Source organism: Chaetura pelagica, unplaced genomic scaffold (assembly GCF_000747805.2).
Source record: "Chaetura pelagica isolate M959 unplaced genomic scaffold, ChaPel_1.0 scaffold234, whole genome shotgun sequence".
NCBI classification, from domain to species: domain Eukaryota; kingdom Metazoa; phylum Chordata; class Aves; order Apodiformes; family Apodidae; genus Chaetura; species Chaetura pelagica.
In genome coordinates, this window is record NW_009952967.1 from 1,392,522 (window position 1) to 1,405,663 (window position 13,142).

The 13,142-nt window shown below is 47.1% G+C and overlaps 1 protein-coding gene across 1 annotated transcript in view; it reads right to left on the reverse strand.

Annotated features, from left to right (window-relative positions):
- Positions 1-275: 275 nt before the first annotated feature.
- Positions 276-13,142, reverse strand: part of TMCO4 (transmembrane and coiled-coil domains 4) — a 36,117-nt gene continuing 23,250 nt past the window's right edge. Inside the window, exons 12-13 of the mRNA XM_009995761.1 lie at positions 11,975-12,092; positions 276-608 (exon numbers count right to left, since the gene is read on the reverse strand). Of these exons, the coding sequence (XP_009994063.1) occupies positions 276-608; positions 11,975-12,092 (451 nt within the window). The remainder of the gene's footprint in view (positions 609-11,974; positions 12,093-13,142) is intronic.

The following is a 13,142-nucleotide window of genomic DNA, read 5'->3' on the forward strand; positions in this document are numbered from 1 at the left end:
CAAGCCCAGTTTGTGCCAGGAGGGAAGTGCCACCGCTTCCTGAGGAGCAGCGCTGATTCAGACAGGAATCAGCCCCTTCTCATCTGTGGGAGATGCTGTGTGTGGCTGCTCCAGAAGCTTGAATCCAGTGACAGGACTCTGGTCCTGCTGCCAGGCTCTGAAAGCTGCAGCTACAGCTCTGCCAGGTCTCCTGACACTGCTTTGGGAGCCCCAGTGCAACGGATGCTGCTTTGACAGTGGTTTTGGCTGAGCACCTCTGCCCCACACAAAGAGCTCTAATCTGCTCCTTTTCCTGCTGCCTGCTCCCTGCTGTCCCTACTGTGTGAAGAGGCTGGGCAGGGGAAGTTGGTTTCCCCCAGGAGGTGGCTGGAGGAATGCTGGCAGTGAGTGTGGCCAGCTGGGAGAGCCTCACCATCTGCTGCATCCTCCTCTCGTGCCATGTCTTCCTCTCCTCTAGCCTCACTGCCTGCTGCCTGCTCTGATTTCTTGGCTTGAGGGGACAAAAGACTCCTGCTGCCCTTCTCTTCCAGTTGACACTCCTTGGTTTTGATACCCACAGCTTTTAGGATCATGTCCATTTGCTTCATGTAGTCCAGGTGGCCGTTCACCTGCAAGCAACAAGAGTCCCGTTAGTGGGGATGCTGCAGGGAACCCGGCTCAGGCAGGTCCTTCACCTCCAAAGCCACCCATGGGACCTGAAAGGATGAAAGAAGGAGCTCTGAAAACTGCAACTGTCCACTGAACCACCTGAACTGGCTGCACCCTTGGTGGCACACGCTGCTGCAGGGTTGCTTTTCCTCTGACACGTGTGGATTTAAATTACTTGGCCACTGGTGAATTACAAACCCCCAGGTACTGCGTGTTACGACGTGACCTGCCATGCTGAGAGACACCCAGGTAGGAGACAACTTGTCATAGTTCAACTCCCTGTTCTCTGCTAAATCACGTGTCCTCCCTGTGCCTTAGCTCCCTTGTAAAAGCAAATATTATCTTATTTAAATGAAGATACAGTCATTACATCTCACAACAGCTCCCAGGCATGTCAAGGCTCTTGGCTGGAAGCTGCACTGACCATATAAAACTGAGAGGCTGAGAGTTATGGGTTCATAAACCAAATTAAAGTCAACAGTACATGCAAACCCCTTCCCATTATGATTGTAAAGTGATTTCCATGATGAGATAAACCCTTCTGAGATGGATGTTGGAAGGCAGCCTTCCAGCCAGGGCACAGGAGGGAGAGAAAAGCTTCCTCTGCAGGTTATTGTCATACATGTAATTCTGCCTGGCTGGAAGGGCAGAAACTGCCTTCTGAATATCAGGTGTCCTGTGCAAGCTGAGTGTTTGAAGTCAGGACAGCCAGGATCCTCCTGGGGAGCAGCCTCCAGCTCTGCTTTGCTGCTGTGCTCACAGCCAGAGTGGGGGAAGCACCATGGAGCAGGGACTCACAAGGGGGATGGACAGTAGGATTTCCTGTGGAGAGGGAAGTTCCAAGGGGCTGAGGTGAGGCTGTTGCCTGTAGAGTGTATTGGTGGGATTTGCCTCCTAAGATGTTTTAGCCTATCACAGACTGGTTTGGGTTGGAAGGGACCTGAAATACCATCTAGTTCCAACCCCCTGCCATGGTCAGGGACCCCTCCCACCACCCCAGGTTGCTCCAAGCCCCATCCAACCTGACCTTCAACACTGCCGGGGATGGGGCAGCCACAGCTTCCCTGGGCAACCTGGGCCAGGGTCTCACCACTCTCACAGCAAAGAATTTCCTCCTCATGTTTCACTAAATCTCCTCCTCCAGTTTTAATCCATTCCCCCTCATCCCATCCCTCCCTGCCCTTGTCCAAAAGTCCCTCCCCAGCTTTCCTGGAGCCCCTTCAGGCACTGGAAGGTGCTCCAAGGTCTCCCTGGAGCCTTCTCTTCTCCAGACACTGGAACACCCCAACTCTCCCAGCCTGTCTCCAGAGCAGAGCTGCTCCCGTGGCCTCCTCTGGACTTTCTCCAGGAGCTCCATGTCCTTCTTATACTGGGGACTCCAGAACTGGACACAGTTCTCCAGGTGGGATCTAATGAGAGCTGAGTAAAGGGGGAGGATCACCTCCCTTGGCCTGCTGCCATCTTTGCTAAATTCCATTTCCAACAGTTTAAATCCTTCCTGCCCCAGCCAGAAGGTTGTCTTGGACAACACTGCCACTTACTGTCCAAAATCCTATTTGTAATTAGGGAATTTCCAGTGCAGGGAATACCCAACAGCATGGTCCCAGGTTTCCTGCTTCCAAGCTCCATGCGCTAGTGTCCCAGGAAGGAACTCTCTGCTCATACCAGAGCAAAGCTCTTCCTTTTGAGTGGCAACATTTGGATACACTTAGGACTTGGAACAAAATGGATTTAAACAACATATTAGGAAGGCAATAGGCAACTTCCATCAGTCCAGATGACTCGACAGGCTCTTGATGTTTTGAACAGATTAGTTAATTAAAATAACCATAGAGGGACTAATGGACTGGCTATTCAGATGTGGATGTTGTTCTCTGAAAAAGGATGGACCTCAGTGCACAGTCAGGGGGTTGGTGCTAAGGAAAGACAGAAGTTGGACAAGGGGGAGAGAAACAAGAAGGAAATGGATGTACTGGGAGGAGCTGTGAAGCCTCTTGGCTTGATGAAACCTCTGCAGTCATCACAACCCTCCTGCCCTGGTCAGTGCTGGGGGATTTCTCAGCCTCTTACATTTTCTGGTCATTAGTCAGAGAGAACAAATTTCCTCTGCCACCCTAAGGACTAAATTTTCATAACTCCTCAGTATCCAGCAGCTTCCACCAAAACAATGGGGAATTCCTCTTCCTTGAGCACCACAATCACCAAGAGACTCTGGGTATGAGCAGTTCTGAAAAGCTGAGCCTTCCCCTGATGGCACTAAAAGAAGAGCTGAGACCTCCTGAAAGTCCATCCCTCACTGCAGGTCTGCTAATACCACTGAATCTCTTCAAAAGGACAGCCCAGGAGAGGATTCCAGACCAAGAGAAGCCCTGACAAGGTAGGACTCTTTCTGTGCTGTAACATCAAGTACTGAACCACCAGCCAAGGACCAGCCAACAAACTGCCTCGCCACTTCAAAGCTGTGAAGCCATCCTTCTGGGGGGGGAATTAAAAAAATTTCACCTCTCAAAAACCTGCTTGCATCTGGATTCTGAAAAGCTGGATTCCTCTGCTGGGTAGGTGGTGCTGGAGAAGGGATGGGAACATCTAAAACCTTGTAAGGGACAATAAACATGTTAAAGGGAAATAAACAATTGTTTGAATATTTGTCAGAACAAAGTGGAGGAGGAACTTTCAAAATAAATGGAATAGAAAAATGGTCTTGTAACCAAACCAAATGATACTGATACTTATTATAAGGGAGTAAATGCAATGGGGTTGGTTTATCTTTGTGCTTAGGTGACTTCTCCCCCCTTGTAGCTGATTTTGTGGTTGTTTTGACTCATTGGAAAACACAAGCCAGCTCCTGGATCAGGGGAAGATCTCCAGAGGACTGCAGGTGATGACATTGCTCAGGTGGATCCATCACTCAGCTGGAAGGAACTGTCAGTTCCAAAAGTTTGGGAAGATTTTCAAGTTCAAATCCATCCAAAAAAGCATAAAAAATGTCACAGAGCATCATCATCAGCTATGTCTGCTGGATTCAGGTGGCAGTTGTTTTATTTGGTACAAGAAGTGCCTCTGGTTAAGGTGCCAGGAAAACACAGTTCAGTTTATGGGAGCTTGGAGAACAAAAATAATTCCTCCCTGGTCCTGCAGCCAGCCCACTGTGAGCTCTGCAGCACAGATGCTGCTCTCCCTAGAAATGACAGAAGCTCTGGGTGGAGAGAGACAAGGACCAGCATATTGGAGAAGACATGATCATGGGAATCAACCAGCAGCTCCCTCCGTGAGCAGTAAGTTGGGACAATTTCCAGGGCTCCACACAGTTGGCTTCCCTCAGTGTTGTGAAATAACAAAGTAGCAGCACAGGATCCATCTGTGAAGATCAGCTTTTTAGGAGAGAGGAACAACCCTGACCTCTTTTAGGGTTTGAGCTACAGGAATCTTAGGTGTAACCCAGAGCCCAGAGGGGATGCTTGGGGTGCTGCCAAGAGGTGGGATGCAGAAAGGACCTGGGAGAAGGGAGATCCTATGTACAATCCTGGCTCTGCCACAGACCCACACGAGTACTGGCAAGACTCTGTCACAACCCTGGGTATCACCATGATATTGCTCTGCTCGACATGGCAGAAGGCAGCTTTGCTCACACCAGAGCCGACTGTTATATAAGGTCCTGCCAAGTTTCCCTCAAGAAGAGCACTGATCCCAAGTGGCCAGTGCAAGAATCACACTGTGGCTCCAGAGCCTGGCACAGCTCACAGATGTTTGCTCTGCAGGGCTGGGGAGCTTGTGAGAGCACAGCTGGGAGTCCTGGCCTCTTGGCTACCTGCAGGGAGAAAGAAAGGACAGAGCAGCTGGGCTCTGCCTTCCTCCTGCTCTCTTTGACCAAACATCCTATGGACTGAAGGAGAATTCCAGAGGAGCAGGGAGCCATGCAGCACGAGCAGAGGATGTGCAAAACTCTGCAAGTTACAGGAGCTCAGGTCATTAAAACACCTCAGAATTTCACCTCTTGGATTTGTTTTGAAGCCCATCATGTCCAAAGAACAACTTTACCATGCAAGAAAAAAAACACCTTCAAATGCCTCTCCAGAGCTTCTTTATTTCACCAGGAGCTGTAATGTCTGCCTTGGGGGGCAACAGTTTCAGCACCCCTTTTGGACAAAATGCTGTTTGTTTTCATAGAAACCAGTATTTTGTGCAGGGTGAAAAGGGTTAAGAGAGTGAGGTGCAGTTTCTGCAGCTCAGATAATGATCACATCTTCCTTCCCCGCAGCCCCTTCCTCCCCCTGGTGTGTCAGACACTCTGTGTACACACACACAGTGAAACCAAATCGCCTCCGGGTGGCAGAGCTCAGCAGAGCCAGCTCAGCAGCTTTGCTTATTGTCACTTCCCCTCTCCCTTTCCAACTGGTGGCAGGGAATTTGGCATCCAGGAAGAGAACCTGAGCGCAGCCCTGTGCTGGGAAATGAAACCCCAGCCAGTCTGGGGGGAGAATTGGAAAAGAAGGGGAGAAACTCAAATGCCACCATTGCTTTCCAAAAAACCCCATACAATGCCTTGGGCTGGAAGGGACGGGACTTCTAAAGATCATCTAGTCCAACCCCCCTACAAAAAGCAGGGGCATCTCCAATGAGACCAGATTGCTCTGAGCCCCATCCAGCCTGACCTTCAATGTCTCCAGGGATGGGGCCTCCACCACCTCTCTAGGCAACCTGTTCCAGTGACCCACCACCCTCATATTAAATCACTTTTTCCTAATGTCCAACCTAAATCTACCCTATTCTAGCTTAAAACTATCACCCCTTGTCCTGTCATTACATGCCCTGCTAAACAGCTCTTTCCCAGCCTTCTTATAGGGCCCTTTTAGGCACTGGGAGGTGCTCTAAAAGGAGTCTTCTCTTCTCCAGGCTGAATAACCCCAACTCCCTACAGCCCTTCGATCATTTTGGTTGCCCTCCTCTGGACATGCTCCAACAGCTCCACATTCTTCTTGTGTTGGGGGCTCCAGAACTGGACACAGAACTTCAAGTGAGGTCTCCCCAGGGCAGACTACAGGGGCAGAATCACCTTTCTCCATCTGCTGGCCACACTTCTCTTGATGCAGCCCAGGATGCAGTTGGCCTTCTGGGCTACAATTGCAAATTGGTGGCTTATGTCCAGCCTTTCATCCATCCATCCATCCATCCATCCATCCATCCATCCATCCATCCATCCTCAGTTTTGGATACTGCCACCAAAGCCATACAGCCCTCCTCTTCCAGATGGTGGCCAAGACTGATGGATTTTAGGACTGCTGAGCTCTTCCAGGTTCTCACTCAAAATGCAGCCACCTCTGCCAAGCTGGCAGGCTCCCCTGGTCACGATTATTCCCACATCTCAGTGTAAACCTTAATTCAGAGTTCTGGGTGTGTCTTGCATGAGAGAGGGCATTCAGCCCAGCAGAAAATGTCCTATCTGTTTTCCACAGTTTTCTGAAAGCAAAGATCTAACCCAGGCTGGGGAATGTGGCTGGACCTGAGAGAGACAATTCCTACAGTAAGAACCTGAAGAACATCAAACAAACCTTGAAAGAGGCTGTGGCTCAATGAAGTTAAGATAGAAATAAAATTCTTCTGTTTGGGTTCTTCAGAAAGAATGTTTTCCAAAAGTGAGGACAGTGAACACATCTCATAATTCAGAAGCTGGAATTTGAATGGATTGATGAAAAAATATGAACTTTTTCCATCTAACTTTGCCATGTTTTATGGGAGCATGTAGACAACTCAAAGAGTACAAACTGGTTTTTTTTGGCTGATAAACTCTGCCAGCTTTCCTCTCAATTTACCAATTCCTGTGTGATGGAAGAGGAAGGAAATACAGAAGATAACAAGAAAACAGAGGATGTAAATGGTGGATATAAATTTTGGAAAATCTGAAGCCCTAAGGGGCAGGATGGGAAGCAGCTGGACCTCAGCAATGACATGCAGGACTAAGTTAGCAAGAGGGAGCTTCATAAATTCTGAATTACAAAGAATTGAAGAGAGCTATTAGGTTGGTGTCTGAGCACTCAGGAGCCTTTCCAGATATATCAAAGTTGTAAAACATTCTTGTAAGGTGGCTACAATAAAATACTTATTTTTTTGGTGCTAATCCAAGGGCAACTTATTTCAAAGAGCTGGTGTACAGAGTGTGTGAAAGGGCCCAGAATGTTCTGTGCATCACTGAGGAATCCATTGAACAGAATCTCGTGGGCCTCAGAGGAAAAGAGATCCCCAAAAATAAAGACTGGATTGATATAGTGAACTGGAGTGTTTCTAAAAATTATCTTAGGGGACCCAAATGCCTGATACTGTGAACTACACTAGTGACCCAAAATATCTGCTCTATTGGCCAAGCCAGGATTAAGGAGGATTTTTCAAGAGTTCAGATGAAGGCACTGAGGTGAGATGCAGCCTCCATAATCAGGATGGTGTAACAGGACCTGCCTTCAGCAGAAGACAACTCCTTCCCTGGAATAGCCTGATCACCCTTCCTCTCCCCATCCTACTCCAGGAATACACAAGATTTGGCAGCTGAAATGTCACCATCTTTCAAAACAGTTTCTCAGCTCCACAAAACAAGATCACTTTGGGTTAACTGAGGGAATTTTCACCCTCTTTGGGGACAATGACCTGTTCTCAGTTTATCCATCCCTTAATCTTCTTTATGAGAGTAATAACATGTCTGGGCATTTGGGAAATTCAGTAGCTATGGAGCAGGGCAACATCTCTCCTTAGCAATGTGATCTCCTACCAAGCCATCCCACATTTAAGATCTTGTGGTGTGTCTGAGGCAGAGCTACTTCAGCTACATCCAGCTAATATCAATAATAGACACTTGTTGTAAGTGCAGGATCTCATACACATGAGCTGAATCTGTGCCCCAGGAGGAAACCTCACACACACAACGTGTCAGCTAAGTCAGCCTTCCCCTTCATTAACACTTTTAATTGGATGCTGCAAATGAATTTGCTTGCTGTGTTAGCTGAAGGGGTCAGAACCAAAGCTCCCCAACTGAGCACAGAAATTATACAGAATTATCAGTTGTGTTCCAACATAAGACAGGAAACAGAAAGATTAATTCTCTGTCCTCAATTCACCTTCCTGGGCTTTCTGCAGCCACTCCACAGAATCAAAGATTAACACTACTCAGGGAAAACTCCCATTGCTTTTGCTGGCCGTTTTGCTCCAGGAAGGTCCGTGTGATGGGAACAGCTTCTTCCAAAGCCAACAGCTTCAAACCATGGCAAACCTGCCAAGAATAGAGGCTGGCTTTGCAAGAACAAGTCTGATTTTCAAATGGAAGGTGCTTTCATGCGTGAAGTGCAAGAGAAAAAAAAAACCTATTAAAGGTGGTAAATGGTGCAAATTGTTATGCTCCAGGGGAGAGAGATGTGAAAACTTTGATGGTTCCTCAAGTGGAACAGCAAATTTCATCTGTCAAATTGTATTAGATGTAAACAGAAACAAACTGTGAATCTTTTCTGAAACGTGGCACTGGGTAATCTCAGAAAAGATGAGATTACCCAGAAATCCAGCCTTGAATTCAGCCAAGGTGTCTGAACACTGTAGGTACTCAAAGAGATGATGTGGAAATGATGCTCAGATTTCAGGCACAGTGGAGGAAAAGGGAAGAAATGCCTTCTATCCATCTGCAGGAAGGCCACAGTGCCAGGGCACCACACGGATCCTGAGTGGCTGTGCCTGTGTGACCTCTGAAATGATGAGGAATAAAGGCTCTAAGAAATGGTTCTCTCTGCCTTTTAGAAGCAGCTGAATATCACCAAAGAGAACATCAAGCTCAAGCCAAACCTCTGTGTTGCAGCCAGGAGGGACAACAGCCTTTCAGGTTTTTTTGTCTGCCACAGAGCAAATACAAACTGCAAGTTATAAATGGCTCGAGATTCTTTGCTTTCCCTCGGAGTGGGAATACTAAGTCCCTCTTCTGGGAAAGCTTTTGGAAAGAGAGATCAGTTATTTTTTGTTTTTAATCATTGACACAGGGAGAGCTTTCCCACTTCTTAGTTACAGCAGAAAAGAAAAGGAGAGGGAAAAAGCCTCTGGGGTGTCTCAGAGGGAAAAAAAGCAAAGGTGTGATACAGATGATTCCCAAAAGCAGCTCTGCTGTTTTGCCTTCCATTGTGGAGAGGTGCTGCAGGAGCTGAAGGTGGCTGTGAAATCCACCAGAGTACCATGGATCTTTGATCTGTGGGTTCCGGAGCACGGCTCTGGAGCTCCAGGTGTCTCCATGAGGTTCACTCTCCTCTGGTGTTGCAAGTGTTGAAGGACAGGTTGGATGGGGCTTGGAGCAACCTGGTCTGGTGGGAGGTGTCCCTGCCCATGCAGGGGGGTTGGATCTAGATGATCTTTAAGGTCCTTCCAACCCAAATCATTCCATAATTCTATGATTTCCAGGAATTTGTGAGCCCCAGCGGCAGGTTGGCAGCTGCCACCCAGACAATATTTTGATGAAGATTAAGAAAAGGAGAATTCAGCTGCCATGGCAAGGTTGGGAAAGGGAGGAGTTCTAAAGTAACTGCAAAACTTAGTCATATTGTGGAGATCTTTAAGACAGTTTCACATTGGAATACCGAGAGAACTTCAGCAATAATGATCATGATCATGCTCTCTACCAGACTCCCAACTGTGTATTCCACCTGCTCCCAAGTCCATCCCTGGTTCCTGGTGCAGTCAAACTGCCCAGACCAACTCAAGCACCTGCTCTTGGCTTGGAAGCCTCCCTGAAAATGCTCTGCCTACCTTCTGGCTCTAAGCACTTCTGGAATATTCAAATGTTCATGCAAAACGTAATCTACAACAAACAGCAATCAGTCTGATACACTACAGCTCAATTACTGCCTTGGTTTCTCTAACAGGTGCTGTCAAATAAATCTCCTGAATAAATCAGTCCCATTGTAACCTTTAGGAAGGCTTTTATATCTGCATTTGCTGAGTGGGAGGACTTTTTTCTCTCAGTTTTTTTACTGTCAAGTCAGATGAAAAACACACTAATCAAGAGAGACGTGCACCAAGTGCCTTGGAGGTGAACTCCTGTTTACACCAAGGTCTCCTCCACACACTTCAGGATTCTGATGCTACCACAGCAAAGAGAACCAAGCCCTGTGGATCCAGTCTGGTTTTCATCATGGATGGACTGGGAGAAGCCTAAAATACTGAGGCTGCCTGCATCAGATTGTCACACACCTTTGCATCATCTATGTTTTATTCTTCTATCCCAGCTTGGCCTTTCTTATTCCTGGCAGGAGACTCCCAGGGACATCCAGCAAGGTGGAGACTCATAGGGCATCTATTTGAAGGTCCCCATTTATAGCAAATATCTCTGTATACATTTCTGTTATGCTCCTTCTCTTTTTTTGCAGCAAAACCTGGTCTAGTGGGAGGTGTCCTTGCCCATGCAGGGGGGTTGGATTAACATGATCTCTAAGGTCCCTTGAACCCAAACCATTCTATGATAAAATCCATCTTTGCTTTCTTCCCCCTTCAAAAAACAGTGCCCCTGAATATGTCCTTCCCCATTCTTGCTCCTTATCACATTTCAAATGTCCATCAAAATGTACTGTGGATTTTTTTTTTTCATAAAGAGCCTTGGCCTGGAAAATGGATCAAGAGAATCACTCCTATTTAATTTAGGTTCTTCCCTCTGCAGGGGGTTGCTTTCCCCCCCCCTCCTCAGATGCTCTGCAGTAAGATGAAGCAAGTGAAAGTGTCAGCTCATTCTGAGATGAGAACAGCACTGGGATTGTCTGTTGGCATCAGGCAGCAGGGATACAGATGCACAACAACAGAAGATTAGCAGGTAGTGACTCTGTAACTAGTACTCTTTTAGCTGGAATGTAAATACTGCTCCTCTAGGACAGCAACAGAGAGGCTGCTGTGAGCCAGGCAGGATCAAGCTTGCAGGACTCCAAGGGATTTCAAAGTTCAGGAAGCAGGTCAGCAGAAAGAGGTTCTCTGAAGTCACAGAGAGGGGAGTAGCACAGACTGAACAGGAAAAGTCACCCCAGTGCCACCACTGCTTGACATCTTTAGCTATTTTTCTTTTTATGCCTGCTACAGATGTCACTGCTTAGAAGAGCCTGGTGGCACCAGTGAAAAAAGGGATGTGGGAGCATGTGGGAAAGCTAACCAAGGAAATGCAAAGATACAAGGGCAGCTACAGTGCTGGCCCATGCTGAAGAGTCTCTGCTATACCACTTCCTTCTGGAAAGCCCATCTTTTGTGCTGCAGTGTCTCTGGTTTCTCTGTGCAGCATGAAGCCCTGTGTTTCCTGGCATAGCTCAGTTCTAATTAATGAAATGAGCTAGTAACAGTTGGGTATTTAGATGCTCAGCAGGCTGGTGTTCCAAAAAATCTGAAAGCACTTAAAAGTGCTTTTGTCTCCAGAGCAAGGTTGACAATCCCTCCCAGCTTGTGACATTCAGGAGGAGTCATAGCAGGAACAATGACCATGGAAGTATCCTGAGCATTTTCCAGGCCTGTTTGCAGAGAGTAAAAAATTAGTTAAAACATTAAGATATGGGAAAAGGAGATTGAGTGTCCAAGATTACTGGAATATGAAGACACAAGCTAAGTTCTCCATGATACTCTGTGGAAGAGATCACTTGTGGGTGAAGATAAGGCACTGAGGTCATTAGTTTGCTTAAGGTAATTGAGTTGAGTATTGCTGGACGTATAATGATATGAGACCAGATAGCTTTGAGGAAACTGTGTCTACCAGCCATTCAGGGGAATCACTTCCCCCTTCCTGGAGATCTGCACTCCAAAAAGGCAGCAGCCCAGGTCTGGACTTACCAAACCAGCCATCAGTATCTCAGAGCTGATGTGATTACAGCCTGATTCCTTCACACACGTCAGTGCAGCTCCAGGGACCAAGGTACAAGGCTTGTCACCCTGCCCCAGAGTGAACCTAAGCAGTGTTGGAGGCTCCACCAAGATAAGATTGCAGGTGGCATCTGCTCCACAGCCATGTGTTTGAGCTCCAGATTTCCCAGCTGCTGATCCTACCTGCCTGCTGATCCAGGGCCTGGAAGACAGCAAGGTCTTTCTTGGAGAACAATCTGTCTCCAGTATGAGACCTTTCAGAAGCTAGAAAACCCAAATATAACCAACAAGAGAGGCAAATTCTCATTACTTTGGTGGGCCAACAAAATCCATAGTGAAGTCTGAGATGAGAGTTATCTCAAAGAAAGTAAAGAAGGGCAGTGTACATAGAGGTGCACTCTGCAGTATCCCATCTTCCCCTAATTAATCAGTGAAGGTTACGGTGCTGGAAAAAACTTGTAATTTAAGTAGTAGAACTTACTACAGATGAAAGGTCCATGTTTACCATCCTCCTGTCATCCAAGTCCACTGGCTGGAGGCCTGCAACGTTGATCTGGACAGAGGAGGTTCTGTATACAAACCTCAGCAGCCAGTCCCCCCTAAGAGCAAAGCAGAAGAAGAGTGGGAATCAATCCTGTTGCCAAAGCAAAACAACGTGTGACTGCTCAGACCAGGAGGAGAGCAGGAGGGCTGGGCCAAGACCTGCTGCAGCTTTGTCTGACGTAGGAATCAGAGCAGTTGCTGAATTCAAGGCAGCTTCCTGGGTGACAGTGGTGTAAGTCAGAATTGAATCCTGATTCATGGGGTGCAGGATCATGACATGCAGCAGGTTGGAAAATCTGACCATTCTATTGATTTCTGTAGTTGCTGAGAGATTGCAATGCATTCCCATGTTTAATATTTTTATCTACCTATTAGGTAGAAGTCCTCCAGCCTGTAGACAGCTGTGAACATGATGGTGCCTACAATGCCAGTGTTGCTGACAGAAATATCGACTGTGAAGCTCCTCAGAGTGCTCCTGATTTATGGGTACTGCATAAATACACGGTTTCAATGACAGGACTGGGAAGAGCTTGTCCCACCATAAAGCATCTCCATAACTCACTGTGACAGTTTCAGGGTAGACTGGAGCATGATGAGAGAAGGGGATGTGTCCTTTGGACATACACAACCTCTTCTATGCATAAAAGTCGGGCACTTAAATGCCACTACACTCTACAGAGTGGATTTAAGTTGGATGCAAGTGGTATTTGTGCCCTGAGATGGCAGCAGGTGAAATGGCCCCACCATTTCTGGCTGCTCCTGTTCACTTCAAAACGGTCTGTGTTACATTTTTTTAAGTCTCTGCAAAATCTTTGCAAAGCATCTGTTCTGGGTTCCTTCAAAAACTGAGTCAGTCTAACTAATTTGGTTAAGGTTTCCCACTAGGAATTTGTAACCCTGCTGTGAAATCAGATGGGACAGCTCTGACAGTTGGTTTTCACTCTCCATGCCGTTTCAGACTTCTAAGCTGAAGGAGACAAGATACAGTGGACTGAAACTCAACAAATTGGGCCCAAATCTGATGGTGCAGGAAATCTATTCAATGTAACTCATCTGATCTAAACTAAGTTACTCCTCGAGTGACAGAACAAGGCCACAACTGGTGT